The sequence below is a fragment of the Leuresthes tenuis genome, unplaced genomic scaffold, assembly GCF_036924035.1.
Source record: "Leuresthes tenuis unplaced genomic scaffold, fLeuTen1.0.hap1 SCAF_5, whole genome shotgun sequence".
In the NCBI taxonomy this organism is placed as follows: domain Eukaryota; kingdom Metazoa; phylum Chordata; class Actinopteri; order Atheriniformes; family Atherinopsidae; genus Leuresthes; species Leuresthes tenuis.
Window position 1 is genome coordinate 9,739,942 of NW_027325359.1, and position 18,173 is coordinate 9,758,114.

The following is an 18,173-nucleotide window of genomic DNA, read 5'->3' on the forward strand; positions in this document are numbered from 1 at the left end:
CTTCCTTTAATGTACCATACCATCTTTGGGTCTGGAGCATCTGAGACTTCTGTTTAAAACTGAGTTAAGCCAAACAGCCAGTCAACACACACACACACACACACCTAATGCTAGTTCCCACTGTTTTATCAGCTTGAGCCATTTGGTAAAACATCTTCGCTTGGGGCGGCTGCAGAACAACTGATAAACCTTTATTGGGCTTTACTATATGGAAATTTTCACAGTGGCACAATTTCAAGGGGATATTATGATATCCATAATAGCAGATGTGACTGGAGATGATCCACTAAGAGCAGAGGAAAACATCCCTGTCATTGTCCAAATAATGAACCTAAAAAAAGTTAAATTACTGTCTGTGTACAACAACCACAGAATAGTGAGAGAAATTGGCCCATCCCAAAAACCCCAAAAACCCAATAGGTTTAGCCATACTAGGTTTTATTTTTAACATAGCTGTTAAAGGCATTCACTAAAGGGGAAATTAAAAACCTATTCACACTGAAGTCTCTATAACAACTAGCTACTGTATATTTCCTCACTGGTGGACTGAGGCTGTTCTTAGCACAAGTCATATTTTCACTTCTTTTCCCCCACAGGCATACAGTAACACACCTGTCACTGAAAACTTTTAAAATGATTAGAGTGGAGAGCTGACCCAGTATCATTTGGCTTGATTTCTCAGGACCTGAGCGTGAAACAGAGCCGGAAACATATAAGTGCAGGGCTGTGATCTAAGCCCTGATAATGACAAAACAACAAACAAATGTATTTCGAACAGACTTTTTAAATTTTTTTATTGAAAATGATTTTTTTTAGGCATTTTCTTTGCCTTTAATGGACAGGACAGCAGAGAGAGAGACAGGCTAGGGGGGAGAGAGACGGCCGCACACCTGTTAACATACTGGTGACAGTTTGGGATGTGATCTTGTCCACTGTGCCATAGACACACAGGGGATTGCACAACCAACTTTTGGGTCGAAGGCGATCACTCAACCAGCTCCTATAGTTGCTCTGCTCTGTCCATGGCTGTCTTCATCTGTCACTTGTATTTTTATTGGATTCCCTGCCCATACTGCACTTTTTATTTGCTCAGTACTAAAGTTCCTTTTGTGTCCTCACCTGCTTGCTCTCAGGATTTTTTTGTCTGGGTCCTGCTCTGAACTCTACCTTGGCAACTTGTAAATAAAGATGGATAACATGTTTTTTATCAAATATTTTACATGTCGTCATTATTTTCATGTAATTTTGAAATGTACATTTCTTGCCAAAATACAAGAAATGTACATTGTATGTACAATGTTTTTTAAACACCCCAGGGTTTAAGAACTAGATTAAAGGCTGATGAGGTGAACAGAGGGATAGCTTGAGAATACAGGTGATCCTTATTGTTTGTTTCACTTTCTTCTGAAAATTAAACCCTTTTTAAATAATGCTGTCAATTCAGTGTCTTTTTTTTTTTCGAAGCCACAGGGCGTTTCTCTAATTACTATGAAATACTAATTGGACAATAAATTAAGACCTAGACCGAGACCATGGTTCCGCATTATCTCCTAAATCTCCGGAGATTTTCATTACTCCATTCAAATGCCAAAGTTAAATAGACAAACATCCTGTTGGTCTCTGGCCAGGACTGAAGGAGGAGACAGAGGAGAAAGAGTAAGGGGTTAGGAGTAAATGGGTACTCGCTCTTAACACACATGGCTTCAGTTTCCCCTCCCCACTGTGTAGCCTGGCCTTGCACGAGACCAGAACACTCAAACAACCAAATATGGTCTTCATTAGAACCACAGGGTATTTGTGCTGGCTATCTCTTACCATCCCTTTTTCAATCAGTAACAATATGCTGCTGGCACATCGAGAGTATTTGCAAAAATAAGCGTTGTAGTAAGGAAAAGTTCAGCCCTGTTTGACCCCCTTTTAGACTAAGAAGTTATAGACATGGGGCTAATTCTCAACTGATTTAGCTGTTTAAAGTAACCCCTGAGAACCAAAATAATGTGAACTCTCATTCATGGACATAACATCAAAATGGGGTTTTCTGCATATTTCAAGGTCTGGTCTGCAAAGCAAGAGAAAAAAAAAAGTGCATCCACAATGTCCATATTTGGTCTGGCAACTTTAGTCGATCCTTCCTCTAAAACATTCTTCCAAAAGGTCCACTGACCCCCTGACTGAGCAATAAATGACAATGCTGACATCTACTGGCAAGAATGCAGTACGATTTTTGTTCAGTTACTTAGTAAAAGTGTCTTTTGGCAGTTTATGTGGTTCAAAACTTTCAAAATTTGTTACTTCAAGTGGCATAAAAATACTTTGACTGCCTTTACTGCCTATACATTAGCTGAGTGAATGTTATAGGGCAGGGTTTGTCGAGTATGGGCGAGTCAAGTAGTCATATTCAACACTGCAGGTAATTAGAAAGATGGACAACTTTAATCACCTTAACGTAATAAAAAAGGACAAAATAATCTCAATATTCCTGCTCATTTGAAAGTCTTTATTTTTTGGTGAATACAAAAAATACCTTTGTGACCAGATAAATATTTTACATACAGCATCAAATGAAAACTATTGCAGTCTGTTAAAGAAAGCACGACATCTATTAATAACAGAGCATTTAACTCTTATTCTATTTCCGTTAATACTCGGACAAATTGGTCAGACACTATATCTTAAGGTAATTCTTACATTTACACAAAAAAAAATTTTTTTTTTTATATTGGTTGGACAATGAAACAAAGAAGTTACTCAGTTCAACATTTAATAGGGACTTGGCATAACGAATTTAAACAATTTCTGGACTTCAGACACAAATTGCCACATGCTCATCGAATGCAGTCTAGTGTTAGTCTCTAAAACTTAAAGTATCCATAGATGCCCTTTATATCAGCATTATAACATTGTCGGCAGGTAGGCCACCAGCCAAGGCATTATACTGTATGGCAAAGGACTTGTTATTAAGACCCCGATTAAACTGGCATAATGTTCAGATCCAGAGAGGACAAGGCTCAGGCTCCCACCCAGCCTGATATTCAGCTGCTCGCAGGGCAGGCTCAAGTAAGGCACTAGTACACAATGCAGACCAGACACTGGCATGAACAGATTGAGAAGATGAGTTGTATACTACAATGCAGTCAAGGGAAAAACAAAATTGAATGAGTTTCCTCAATCAGAGCATGAAGCTATTTCCTTCTTGTTTGTTCTGAGAACTTTTCACATATTGTAATGGAAGCTCCAATTTGTCATCTTCAGTGCAAAAAATGTGAGCAAATACAGAGCATAATGTATGCTCATTTCATTAAAGAGCCCGAAGCTCAGCATCGTTACACGCAACTAATTTTTTTAACCAATAACAGCGCAGAATCTCATTATAATCTTGCTTGAATATTCAGTGTAACATATTGCCATAGACATAAAGTCTAAAGTGGAAAGATTTTACATCGACAGGGCAGTGACTCTCGGAGAACATCTGTATACGAGTGTGTTTGCGTACAGCACAGTGGGCACTGAAACAAAATTTGGCCAGTGTAAATAGTGGAGGAACTTATCCATCAAGTCAAGAGAAAAAAAACATGATAGATAATGTAAACATACCGAACACAACCTTACACAGCTCTGTGTATTCTGTGGGAGGAACTGGTGGGGTTACTTTAAATGACATAACATACAAGCAGCAGGATATTTTTGGTCACATTTAGACAATAATTTTCTGAATAGCTGACATTACACCCGTCTGCTTTATAAGAACGTGTAAAAATAACTGATAATAAACATCTTTATAGTGAGTGTCAGTCAATGATGTTATTTCCTTTACTCCAGCCACAACCCCCTCTGTGTTTGGCATCAAGCTAAACAACTTATTTAATCAGAATCCATGACTTTTAAAATTTTGTAGGTTTAACTGCAAACTCCAGGTTCACATCTTCAGTAAAATACAAGCGCCTTTCCATTCTACACTACTCTATTGGTTAGTAGCTTCATTGATATGTGTGGAGATTATGGTGCATGCAAGTCAGTGGTGAAATGAGACACTGCCATTTTTTTTAACTCATCCTTTGAGGACTTTTTACAGTTAACACACAAGCTATGAACCCGTAGTTGTAAAACTATCATCTGTTCATTCCTATTTTGCTCCCAAACTCCCAACAGGTACAGAACATTCAGTGGTTGTAGAGGATTTCTGCATTTAGAACATCTTTGATTCGTGATTGTAACAGTCAGTAATGCTCATGATGCACTAACACTCACAAAGCAAAGATAAATCTACCATGGAAATGAATCCAGCTGTCTTGGTTTGCTCATAATAGCCTTCTTCATGTCAATGCCATCCACTTACAAATACATACATACACCACACACCCACTTACACTCACACAAATACACTAAAGAGCACAGGCACTTGTTTTTCTCACCAAACAGGCCTGTTTCAAGTGCTGTATAGTCATTGGTTATGTGGGAGTAAAGCAGCCGATAGCACTTCTCCCACATGGCAACATCTCCACCTGACAAGAGGGTCTCATCGGCACACCAGCGCACATCCTGTCTGCTCACTTAATCAGCCCTCGTCCTCCCTCAGCTCGCTGGGCAGGAACTTATATTGCTGCTGTCGGATCTGAGCCAGCTTCTTCCGAGCTTCCTCCAGCTCCCGCTCCTTCCTCAGCATCTCCTCCTGGGCCGCAATGATCTGAGGAGATAGAGAGCAACTAACAGAAACTGCCCCCTCCACAATACCAAATCAAGCCTCTTAGCTTACATGCGCACGGCTTGTTAGGTTTAGGTAACCGGCAGAACTATGTCCGACTGTAGCACCTCAGATCTCTCTCCTCAGCCTTCTGCTGGTCAGAGGACGTCAAGAGGAATTTTATTTACGCAAAGTTCAATACCAAAACTGCAAGCTTAGGAGTGAGCTGTTTATCAAAATCATATTTTAACCTACAAAACATGGGACTTACTGGTTGGCTTTGTCTCTGCTCAAACATTGTAGCTTACTGTGTACTAAAATGAAAAGATAATTCTTTTGATGCATGTTGAAAGAAGGAGAATTTCCCATTAACACGATGTCTTTTGAGACAAAAAACACAAAATGATCTCAAATATTATAAACAATACTGACATTTAAGACTTTAATAGCAAGGTTACTTTCAACAACTTCTTACTGTATTGTGAGATTCCTATCATCCGTACAGAGAAAGAGAAATAACGAAAATTCTTATATTGTCATTTAGCCAATTAGTAGCTGGTGGAAAAGAGGTAAGGATAGTGATACTTGAAAAACATTACGAAGTACAGACTGGCATTGGAGAAAAAACATTTTTTTGAAAAATTCTTTATCCACGTATGTTAAAATGTCAAACACAGTCTGAGGTGGAGTACCAGGCTCCCCACAATGTAACAGTGTCACCGGCAAGATGGAAAGTGACAAGCTGAATCCCAGCTGGGTTGCACCACTGAGATAGAAGCCCAGTCAAGATTAAAAAGAAAAAGAAAACACTCATCTGTTAGAATTGTTTTCCTTTTCCTTTTTTTCAAAGATGAAAAGGAAGCAATTTCTCTGCTTTGACAGAAAGCCGCAGAAAAATCGTCAAGCAATGTGATATTTTGCAGCTGAGGGTGTCTAACAAACCTGGTAAACAGCTTTGAAATGGATCTGATGGGCTGTTCAACTGCAGGAGCTCATCACAATTTCAGAGAAACAACTGTGGCATTTCGATGTATCAGAGAGACACGAAAACACCCGGTAACAGTCAATGGAAGAGGCAAAACACACAGTGAGGATTTCAGTCAAAGATTTTTCCAAGATTGTGCCTCACCTGAGCTATGCCTCCGACAAATTTAGTCTTTACCACGACACTGTCATCCTCGTTCTTGTCAAACGCCGCTTTCTGAGCTGCCTTGACGAGGTTGTCTGAGGCTCGCTTCACAGCGTTGCCAGCAGCCTTGAGAAAGACATTCCCAAAATTAACATGCACAGGATCCATATGTTTCCGTGGATGGATTAAAGCTGTGTTTCAGCATTACCTGTAGTCTCCTCATGGCTTCAGAATCATGGTCTGCCTTCACCTTGCAGGCTACCAGCAGCTGAGCTGTGGAGGCTGCAACCTGCTTGGCTGAAGAGATGAGCTTCTCCTCACTGGCGTGGCCCTGCACTGAGGCATTAGCTGCCTCACAAAGGTTACTGGTGGCTGCCGCTACCATACGTGCCTACAGTCAAAGTCACACATGCTCTTAGACTGAATTTATTATTTTCAATGTACATTTTATTCATTTCTATTTGCCTTTAGGATGACAAGTTGATAAGGTAATTACAAGAAAAAAAAAAAACAACTTACAGCTGATATAAGACCTTGTGACCACTGGCCATCGTCTACCGCATTGGCAAGATTGGATCCCACCTTAGGTAGATTATGGGTAGAATATATAAACATTGTGTTGCATTATTAATAGTCTATGTACATGTCTAAGTGGCTGAGTATGCGCAGACTTACCTTGCCTTGTGCCACCAGCTCTCTTTGAGCTGCGGATGCAGATTTTACAAGAGCACTAGTTGCTGCAGCGATGGACTTTGCTGCTTCTAAGATCTGCTCCTCAAAATCCAGCGTCTCATCTGCCTGCTGGAGGGAAAACCAAATATTAGCTTAGTCTTAGAATGACCAATCACTACAAACGCAAGCCGGGAGGAAATACTAAAATATATATTTGTTCAGTGAGCAGATTGCTTTTAGTACAACTTTTTGACTGCAGAATGTGACACAAAGCTTCCTAAAAAAATCATGGAGGGCGAGAGCTCACTGTCCTCGACAGTTATCACAGTCCCTATGATACAGGATCACCATTCAGGTTCAGTTTTATCTGTCACTTAAAGCAATACTGAAAATGATCAATTCTAAGTGACGGCAGAGCAGCTTGTGGATAAAATAGTTAATTTCCCACACATGAACTAAAGAGTGGTATGAGAATCAGGGAGCAACAGTTCAGGGACATTTAACAAAGGCCATCTCTGCAACAGCAGTCAACAGCATGTGATTGACCACAGACCTCCATAAACACATAAGGCACACGTGGCTGGAGACAGGGCGGGACACTGTAGGAATATGTTTGATATATAGTTGGACTGAATAACAACCTAATATATCAAACATATCAGACAGAGCCCTGCAGAGAAGGCTTCCGGGTCTACAATGGCTTGGGGGTTGGGGGGCAAGGAAGCATGCTGGGAGCAGGAGAGCATTTTCCCCTCATAGGGTGGTAGGGATGAGGGGGTACAGAGAAGAGGAAGTAAAAAGGAAGAAGAACAATCCGGACTGGTGTAGAAAAAAGAAATAAAACCTAAACACTTGTTTAAATGTGTGGGCTTGTGCCATTAAAATTACAGAATATGTTTCTCTATTAGATTTATCTTCTGCTTGTGTGTCTCTGCAAAAATAAACTAACACCAGGACTTTATCATAACTTTGAAAAATTATATGTAGTGCTCTGCAGTTGTTCAATATAAGGATCATTAGATTAAAAATAAAATGTTGAATGACGAACTTGGTCAGGCACTTTTTTTTTGGATTTCATTCTGTCCTCTACATGGCAAACTTTGGGTGCACAGAATAACTTCTAGATAGTAAATATTGGGGATATCATGCATGTTCAGTAAGTGAAAAACTGAAAGGCTTGGCTCTTGTTTGAACACTAGGGGGAGCCATTGACATCTAAAAGACAAAAAGCCTTTGACCCACTAATCCCCTTTCATAAACAGAAAAGTCCTCCTAAATGCAGTCTGTGGCTGGGGAATTATAGTATGAGACAGAGCTTTATGCGATCTTTATTAAAATTGGGGCAGCCTGAATATATGCACTTTCATATCACCCAGACATAAGGTTGAACTGATAGCCACATTTACAGAAAAAAAAACACAGAAAAGGGAGGAAAAGGGTTTGAGACACAAGACCACAACAATCCAGTCTCCAGAGATAGATAAACAAACAACACACTCATGCAGCGCACTCCACGAAGACAACCCCTTTAGTGCAAAGAGAGTAACACAAAAGTACCTTTACTGTCCAAAAGCTGTGCCACACACATCTATCACCCATCTTATTTATGTGCATTATGCATTAAAGTGTAAGGAGGCACAGTAAATCATTTCTCAGCTCAGTTTAGAAATGAGGAGCACCTCAATAAAACAAAGGAAATAAGTTGACTAAGTAAGAGAGCCTCTTGTTCACAAAGGGTCACAACAGTTCATCGCACATTTGAGCTCAGTCCAACATAAGCTTGACGACCCAGCTGTGTAATTGCATCTCCTGGCACTGCAACTCAAAATAATGTCCAGGACTATCTTTGAAGAAAGTTTTGTAAGTCAGCTCACTGGACCTGCTTTCTGAGTCAACACACTGAATGTAGCAGAGAAACATTCTCTCCTTTCATGATATCACACCAGCAGCTCAGTTACTGAAAAAGATGACTCCGCTTCAAAGTCAGTGTCACCTTTTTCTACCTACGCCCCACATCGACTCCCGGCTGATTAATGGCAGAGAGCTGTGTGTGGGTTTACGTGGGCGGGAAGGGTTGAGTGAGGCACTTTTTACCTTGGGCTTGGCCCTGGGCTTGAGCTGCTCCAGTTTCTTGGCTGCAGCTTCAATGGATGCTGCCGCTCCGAGCAGCTCGGTCTCGGCGATGACGGTGGGGTCCTCGGGGTCTACACACTCTGATCCTGGAGATCAACAGCAGATATTGATTACCAGATGAGTCACACAATAAACAGCAGTAAAAATATGCTGGTGATAACATTTTATTTAATGTAACGCAGTTCTGATTTTACCGCAAACAGCAGCTCTTTTCCTGCATGACTTCAGACAGATGGTACAGATAAAACATCGCAGATAATTGTTCGCAGTGTGATGCTTTAAGTCAAGTGAGACTAACTTAAGTTAGATGACAAGCACATTTGATGAATACTTGTCATTTTTATAGGTTTTTCAATGTCCATAAAACAAAGCTGTTTGGGGACAGCTGGGTCAAGCAGATGGGATGATGTTTTTATAGATTATGTTGATCACAGGGGAAATGCGCTCTACCCCCCCCCATCTGACTCTGATGAAAGGGGATCTGGGGGAACAAAACAGACCATATCCCACTTACCTCCATCTGAGGCAGCAAAGAAAGAAGAGAGGAGAGAGAAAGAGAGAGCACATGGGACATTAGAGAGGTGAAGTGGATAGCCCTGCTGTGTCTCAGGCTATACAATGAAATCTAATTCTCATCCAAACACAATCTATTACTCCTGTCAGATGCAGTACTGCAGCATCTAGAGAAAACACTGTTGTGTGTTTGTGTTCTAGCCATCCTACAGAGCGTCATTCAGAACACTTTGCACAGCAATCACATTATGCTGCGATTTCAATATTCCAAAGTGATTTTCATGACCCATCTTTATTAGTAATGCACACAGGTTTAGTGGCTTGACTCACTAGTGCTATAATGTTATTCACGCACAAGAGGATTAGGGCTCCTTTGAATAATCTCCAACATCTGCCCAATCCTGTGATGTCTTTTTTATTTTTTTTATTTGATCAAATTGGGTTATGTCCTGCTGGGAATCTCCCCCTGTTTCAAGCTCGATGTATTACGCAATTTCACCTCCGCTAGTTTTACCACTGCTGGACCTCCGAAAAAATAATTTGCAAATCAAAATCCACAGAATGTTCCATAAAATGTATGCATCCTAAAATATAAAAGAGTATATGTTACATGATTAATTAAATCACGACATTGGTCAGAATGTTGTCACGAGTCGCCAAAAATGGTCAAGTCTAACATTTGCTTGTGTGTGTGCGTGTGGCCTCGCCTTTCATGGCCTCAGCTGTCTGGACGAGCTCTGTCACGCACGCTGCTACATGCTTCGAGTGCAGAGCCAGCTGCTGCTTCTGCTCCGGTAAGGGTCTCTGCAGCACCTGAAAACACAAGAGCACAACATGGTCATATGTACACATGTACAGACACATGCACACACATATACAACAAATGAAAGAGTCACTCCATGCTGACTCACCTAACCCTCCAAGGACATGTCATGGATTTTCTTAAAAAAAAAGGCCTTGTGACGATTTACACAAAATTCACGGCACCACTAAAATCAATATACTAAAATTTGCACTGAAAATTCCCCGTCTTGCAAACAAATTTTGATCCTGTGCAATATTGATATAGTCGTATCATATAATAATTACAAAATCCTAGCATGAAAGAACTACATTATAAAGAAAACACTGCAGAAGATCTTTGTAAATACAGGTTAGAGTTGGAGTTATGTAAAAAAGAGGCTATTTCTTATTCCTTCACAGCTGAAAAAAATACAGCAATATGGTAATTGTTGTGGGATGATATTCAAACTATGACTGTTTCAGCTTTTCTGACTCTGTATGATATCAAAACTTATTAGCTCTCTTTTTTCAAAATGCTTTGAAATCTAACACAATCCAGTACGACAGCTCTGCAAAACATCATGCTTTTACATTTTCAGTTTTGCCAAAAATCTAAGAAACTCTACTGTAATGTACTCCAGTACATCACAAAACTCATAATAAAACCAATGACATGAACTGGCAGGGTTTTATGAGCCTCCAACGACCCAAAAGCAGTGTCAGTCTAAAAGATTAATCAGAAAGCAAAGAGGATACAACACTGGAAGAGCATTATATTATGTTCCCACGTGTTTCAAACCTTGTGAAATCACACGTTACTGCAGGAAAATTAATAATTGACTTGCTGAAGCCAGCAGTAACTTACTTTCAAGAAAATTTTGAACGCCCCTCCAAAATGTTTGAGTTGCAAATTGATTTTTTTTGTGTTTGGTTTCTCTGTTACTGTACTCGACCACTGAGAAAGTGCCCACAATCCGCTGTTTAAACACACAAAATGGAGCAAAATTTGCTGATAAAACTGGAAATGTATTTAACAATTTGCACAAGAATCAAATCCATTTTTTTCATGTTTGTACACTGTGGCGTAAGACATTAACTCTATTCTACTCACACGCTGACAGACTGTGGACAAGCAAATTTAAAATATTCTGCAGATGATGCCATCAGACCCCCTTCAGTTATCAATGGGAGGTCGTGCTGCAGTTAATGCAGTACCAAGCTGAGTGCAGAAAGCCACAGAAGTGTTGTCAAGCATAAGAGGGAATCATTTTGTACATTAGACCTGGTTAACTTCACCTTCGACTCGTAAAGATCACCCATCCATTCTTCCATAACAAGAGATATACACACAAATATGTCTCCGCAACATAACTAAAAGCTGAACCACAAGCGAACAGACATAAATCACTTCCATCATTTATGTATGAGGCACATGATCGCATCATTCCAACCTGCAGCACTTGCTCCAGAAGGTTGATGTATCCGGTCGTACACTCGGAGCCAAACTGCAGGGCCTTACTTCTTAATTCTTTGCCTACTTCAGGATGGTGTGCTGCTTGCTGTAAAGTTTCAATGTTGAAAAGGACATTTTAAAAAAAGTACATTAAGACTATTCCATTGGAATTTTTTTAACACGGGTACCTCCATCAAAGTAAAAATGTACCAGGCAAGGTCAAATAGAACCTTTAAAGTGTAAAACATGGTGATGTGTGAATAATCTGAGCAAAAATTAGAAATAACTCCAAACTTTTTAAAACTAAATAGTTAAAAAAAAAAGCCCAAACACCCATCTGTTTTTTGTCTTGTTCCAGGTGCTCTGCAGGTGAGCAGGATATCCTGACTGAGGCTTCCCTGCATGACTTTGAAAAGTTACGGACTCACTACCTGCAGAGGAGCGGCCACTAAACAGATTCAACTTAATATTATCTGCTCTTAGCAGGCTGGGTGTACATGATCCCTGACAGCCTGTTGTTGTCTGTGTGAGGCCTGTTTTGGCAGGGTCGAGTGGATTAGCACCTTGCAGGTAGTCAGCATATCAGAGATGGCTTTGCGGCTCAGGTTGGCAGTGGCGATCACATCCTCCTGCTGAGCAGAGTTGCCTGCAGCCACTGCCTTGGCTGTTGCAACAGTGATGCCCTTTGTCATGCGGATGAACTCCTCGGGTGAGGTGGACTTGTCTGGAATGTCCTTAGACTGGAACATCTGACATGAAGATGACCCATAAACACAAGGGGTTGGTTATAGTGATCGAGCTGAGAGAGGAAATGAAGGAGTGCAAATAAGTGTTTTCTCAACAAGTGGAATGGACTCAAAGCCTGTGTATTATCTATGTAAGACTATAATTAGCTGTATTTTGCTGTGCTTAGCTTGGGCTGGAGCTTTTGGTAAAACCTCCGCTTAGCCTGGGGATCCTTGGACTAAGATTACCAGGAAAATTACAAAAAAAACTTATATATATTGTTTCATTTTCACTCAGCTGTGTGTGCAACACAGAGCTTGATAAGAGCTGTGGGAAACACAGATTGAAAGATAATAAAGGGGAAAAGAACAAAAATTTTGTTTTGTTCACAATAATTGACGTAGACCCTTTTTGAGCCAGTTTTGCAGGGAAGGCTGTGTCTCATCATTTAACTCCCAACAGACCATAAGAAGAGGCTTGGCCTATCAGGCAGTCTTACAGTCAGCTCCTGCTTGATGCACTCAATGGTGGCCTCCAATGCCCTTGTCCCACGAGTAGCTTCATCCTCCACTGCCTTCACTGTTTTCAGAAGAGATGTCACGTTTGTCACCATGACCTATCAGATAAAGACAGCAAAAATGAAGGCCGCAGTTAAACCAGGAGGTGGAGCTCTTTATCCTCTGTGACAAAACACTTTCTTAAACATTTTTTCCCTCCTTCACCCATTCCTACACGGTGAATGATGATGTTGGAGGTGCTTTCCCAAAGAAAATCAAACATAAGAGCTGCTGAGGGTGGAAAAGACAGGATGCATTTAAAAATGAAAACATAGTGATTTACTGCTCGCAATACAGTTTATTTACAGACTCAGAATGGAAAAAAAACAATTTAGTGACTCATGTTGACCCATTCCACTGTCTGTGTTGCATCCAGCAAAGTCTCTTTTCTGGTTTGGAATTTGAGAAACATGATCACCAGGACTTTGAGGGTGTTCCATTTGGAGGTCACCATATGTTAGAGGAACAGAAACAATCTGTCAACATGAGCAAGTCCATGGGTGGCCTTAATTCCATTTAGATGAAAAAAAACACAAGAAACCCTGTGCACAATTACTGCGACATATGATGGTTAGCTTAATGTTTGCGTAAAAAATAAAATATATACAGAGGAAGTGCGCACAAACCCTCCGAAGCAAATCTCTTCGAATGAATGTAGAGGTACCTGAAGATCTGTTACTAATTAAACACTTTGATCTTTGTGCATTCCATTTGGCGACCGCAGCTGCAAAGAGGTTACATGCAAAAGCTCTGATCTGCAGCTTTTGTTCCTCAGCAGTTGACAGCTGTGGTGGTGCTCAGGAGGACAGAGAGTTAAATGACCACTCTTTCCTCTCACACATCTGGGAAATGTTCAACATCTTTCTTCTGATCACTGAACTGTTCTATGGAGCAAGTTTTGAAAGGCTATGTTTTAGCTGGCTTGAAAAAACCTAAACCTACATTGAGAGATGATGGCATCACAGCTGTGGTTAAAAACTTTCTTTATTAACCCAGAATTTCTTTTTAAAACTAAGTGATCCCTTAAAAGGTGGGCCACTAGATACTGTCTGCCAAAAATGCACTGATCATGCACTGTCATCTGCTTTAGCCACAGGGATCAAGTAATCGTAACATAGGTCTGTGATTAGCATAAAAACATATCACTGTGAAACCAACACGATTGTTGCAGGTAAGTCTGTTCTTAGACTTAAATGAATTAATCACGATAATCAAAAAATGTATTAATGCCGACACCGCTAAAAAGAGCAGTGCAAGGAAATCACTTTAGATTTCGATCAAATCAGAGTGAAATTAGCCCATTTCTGTTTTGTATAGCAATAGACTTGTAATTTTTAAGAATTTGTTTTCTATTAGATGCAATACGAGCTGTGTAAAATGGACTTGGATCAGGGTAAAGCATTAAAAATGTTTTTCCTTTTTGCTAATCTAATTAGAAACCCTGCACAAAGCCTCTTCTGGAGCTGGTTATGCGTTCAACATAAGTTACCATGGTGATCTGAACAGGTTAAAAGACAGTGACCTTCATGACATTGAAAACTCTGGCTTCATGTTCAACATATCCACTCATTTCCTTCTTGTAGTACATCTTTACGGGCTTCAGTACAAACATGTATAGTCTCTGACTGTTAGGTTACTCACTTATGAAAATTATTCTTTACACATTTAATTTAGGGAACTGACAGGGATTACAAATAGAATAGATTTAATTCTTACACCCTTTCTCTGTCAGATTAAACCCAAGACTCCGAACTTTAAATAAATATCTATGACTGAGTTATGTCTTTGGGAAATATCCAGAACAAAAGTTATCCACTTATTTTGGGAGGAAATTATATACTGCGTGTTGCAAGTCTTTTTATTCTGTAAGAGGGAAAATGGAGAACCTGAGCCACTGCTTTCATTGAGTTGCTGAGTTTTACCTCAGGTAGGTCTTAATATTTGAGCAAAAACAAAAAAAAAAACTGCCTTACTGCAATTTCAGCAGTAATTCTACAGAAAATCTTGTTGTGGATAGTTCTCAGTAAACCACACCAACCTCACATAGACATGTGCATACACACAACATATCTGACAGCCTCTGTCCTGCAGAAAAAAGCGAAGACCTTACACATCACGATAAGAGCCGTCACATCTTTCTACTAAAAAAAGCTTTGCAGTGTTACCAGATATGTCAAACTAGACCTAATAACACAAAGAGAGCTCTTGCAGAATACATATCCACAGGTTTATCCTTTCAGTGAAGGAGCTTCTGCTGAAATCAATACACAGCTAAAAACAGATATGACAGCGATCAGCTTAAGTGGTCTATTCCTTTACCTTGGCAGCGCTCTTCAGCTGATACATGGATGGGTCATCAGGTGGTTTGCCGGCGGCACATTTGGTGGCACCAATGAGTTCGGCAAGAGCTTTGGCAACATCTCGCACTGCGTTTATCAGAACCACCTGAGGAGATAGAGCTGGAATCAATACAGCTCAATGGACAGAGTATAGGCTTATCGGCTGTGCCTTAGAGAGAGGATTTTGCACTTATCACTCCCAGCTACTCATGATACTTCAGACTTAGTGGAGGGCAGAGATAGAGGCAGGCACTCAGGGGAAAGGAGAGTTATAAAGACAATCTAATATGGGCTGAGCTCAACGAAAGCAATCATTCATTGCAATGAATTTAAAATAAGATGAGGAAATAAATTCTTGCTATTAAAATGTATTTCCATGACAAATACAAATCTGTGATTGGACATTCATTAGAGTACATGTACTCTGGATTTCTATTCACCTGTGTCTCTGGGTCTTCGGAGCCCATGCTGGTTGCTCCCAGTTTGACCACCTCAGTGAGCTGGGTGATCGTCTTGGCTGAGGAATGGGCGGCCTGAGCCAGCTTCTCCTGGCTGGACGCAGCTCCCGCAACCAGCAGCTTGGTGTCCTCCACTAGCGCCTTGGCTGTCTTCAAGATGCTTTCCCTGAGGGATGGGACACATTGTGTGACAATCTGCTCAACAGTCACGCTCAAGCACAAGCAATATGAAAGGAAGCTGCTTCTGCTACGCTGAACAAAATGTTTGTTTAGTACAGACAATAATCTATTTACATTCAATGTGTGAAACACATGCCAGTATTTGGCTTTATTGATAACACTAACACTCTCCTAAGTGAGTCATTCAAAGCAAACATGAGCTCTGTTGTACAGACAGCACAGGAAAAACCTAGCAACTGGAATCTTACAAAACAGATTAAGTAAACTCAAAAAGTACACACATTAAGTTTTATTGGCCCAGTGTTCCAAAAACCAATTAATCTACTGCCCATATTTAACATCTTAAACGTTGCCCTTTATATAGATCTTTACTCAACACCAATGACTGGTTGGCTTTTCTTGTTTGTCGGGAGGTCAATGCACCTGTGATCAGCAAATGACTCTTCACTCTCAGGATTCAGAGTTCCAGCTGAGGCGAACATGATTGTGGTGTCCAGGTCAGCGATAATTCCAGAGACGGCGCTGGCAGCTGTGATACACGCCTGGGTGCCTTTGTTTCCGGCTTGCAGCGCTGACAGTACCAAGGACACCTGGAACATATTAAACATTGCATTGAAAGGATAGAAAGTTGCTTGAAAAATGTTGTTTTTACAAGTGTTCAGTGGCTAAATCTGTCCCCAGTTTCCAGTGACTAAACAAAACCATTCCCCTTAATAGGTGTTAGCAGAACATTTTAAAACCAGCAACTGAGATTGCAGATGCTAGGAGTGAATGATCTGAGAATTGCTTTTAGGCCTCTATTTATCCCACATAAACAATTGGAAAGCTCTGAGAGGTACATTTACATGTCAAACCACAAATTATCCCAAACTTGAATCAAGTCACTCCCTCAGAGTCGAGCGAACAGTTTGAGCAGCAAGGCTGTAAGCTGCTAGGGTCACAGCATGGAGATGTGTGCAATTGTTAACTGCACAGTGTGAAGGTAGTCAGGCGTGGTCTCATAAGTCGTACAATAGCAGAAACGCACCAGTTACTACTTCTTACAAAATGCATTAAACATATTCCCACTGAACTCTATACAAGTTTCACGTTAAAGCTAACCTTAAGAAAGCAGTTGGTAGAAGTTACACTTTTTCAACGTTATTATCGTGTCCATGTAGTGTTTTTCATATGCTGGAAGACATCATAAGCAAAACAAACAGGCAACATTGTGGCTGATCAGCCAGGACTGTCATACACAACAAACTGGAGCAGTAAATCCTGTCAACTTGCAGGGAGTAATTTGGGAAAGCTGGTGATTGGGAACAAGGTTTATCTTACAACAGCATATGGAATTACAACACTGTTCAGTCGAGGTACCACATCATTGATGTGTACTTGTTCTATTTCAACTCAGAATGGGAATCTTTACTGTTGTTTTGCTGCTCCGTTTTATTTCACCCAAATTTGTGCGCTTTTCGTCCTATGTGCATATAAACGCAAGGCTTATGTGTTATGTCCTCACCCTGTGATTCTTCCAATGTGCAGCAGAAAAAATGATGACTAGGGGGGAGGAACAGCAAAGGTGAAGAAAATCTTTTATCTGAGCTGACTACAACACTTCACGTTACTGTCAATGGAATCAAAGCTATCAAACAAATATAATCATCAAAACAGAACCCCCTGACTTCTGGGACCCCCTAATCCACAAATTAAATGTTAAGTTTCTGTCTCCTGCTTGAAAATGACGAATTTCGGCGGGTGTTGACTGGTGTTGTAATTTTGGCCATATTGGAGCATGAGTGACTCGCAGAGGGAGAGTGGGAAAGGAAGCAGCACAAAGAGGGGTGAGGTAGGGATAATTTGCATAATCCCTTATCAGATGAGGCAAAGGTGTAGTAGGATTATATCTGTGCAAAAAACAAAAACTATAAAAGTTTAATTGTAATTAACAAAGATTAGCTTTTAGATGTTTATTCTATGCCCCAAGGAAGGTGTAAATATACAAGACATCCCTGTCCTTTAAAATATGTATTAAAAAACAGCAGCTGCTTCTTCTTCTTTGAAAAGCTGTATATTCAGCAACAGTACTGAGCCATGTATGAAACACAGTAAGTTTTAATAAAGATACCAATGTTGAGCTCGTGTTGCTCTCAGCTTTCAAACTAGATATTTCAAATTATGGCAGTAAAACAGACTTTAAAAAGTCAACATAATAAAAAATGGCTTCCATCTGCATAAGTTAAAGGAGCTCCAAGAGTTTTGTTGCTTACCTTTTCTGTGACTGCACGGGCACACTCGATGAGCTCCCTTTTGGAGAAGCTGTCAGTGGGACTGAGCTGCAGAGCACCAGCCTTTTGGACCAGATAGATACAGCCATGGCCCAATTCTTGCACCCGTGTCCTTATATGGAAAGCTACCTAAAAGCATAAAGCAGCATCAACTTCACTGCATCCATCTTCTCAATTTGAATCACTATACTTCAAAATCACAGTCATATCTCTTACCAGCGGGTGGATAGAAAAATCGATTTCAACAACCCTCAGAGAGGAAACGCTGGCACTCCACCT

The 18,173-nt window shown here is 40.4% G+C and overlaps 1 protein-coding gene across 3 annotated transcripts in view; it reads right to left on the reverse strand.

The window, feature by feature from the left end:
* Positions 1 to 2,487: 2,487 nt before the first annotated feature.
* The window catches only part of tln2b (talin 2b), an 80,484-nt gene continuing 64,798 nt past the window's right edge, over positions 2,488 to 18,173 (reverse strand). For 2 of the 3 annotated variants that reach the window (XR_011915796.1, XR_011915795.1), the window contains 9 exons: positions 17,877 to 18,023; positions 16,048 to 16,214; positions 15,427 to 15,610; positions 14,967 to 15,092; positions 12,590 to 12,706; positions 11,928 to 12,113; positions 11,363 to 11,470; positions 8,577 to 9,941; positions 6,523 to 6,608 (listed from right to left, as the gene is read on the reverse strand). Coding sequence is in view for 1 of the 3 variants with exons in the window: in XM_072385865.1 (XP_072241966.1) it covers positions 4,556 to 4,684; positions 5,811 to 5,936; positions 6,019 to 6,201; positions 6,330 to 6,392; positions 6,486 to 6,611; positions 8,577 to 8,701; positions 9,130 to 9,135; positions 9,836 to 9,941; positions 11,363 to 11,470; positions 11,928 to 12,113; positions 12,590 to 12,706; positions 14,967 to 15,092; positions 15,427 to 15,610; positions 16,048 to 16,214; positions 17,877 to 18,023 (1,899 nt within the window). In the remaining 2 variants the exon portion in view is untranslated. Of the gene's footprint in view, positions 4,685 to 5,810; positions 5,937 to 6,018; positions 6,202 to 6,329; positions 6,393 to 6,485; positions 6,612 to 8,576; positions 9,942 to 11,362; positions 11,471 to 11,927; positions 12,114 to 12,589; positions 12,707 to 14,966; positions 15,093 to 15,426; positions 15,611 to 16,047; positions 16,215 to 17,876; positions 18,024 to 18,173 lie in introns of those variants that run through there. The other variant, XM_072385865.1, reaches the window with a different exon arrangement.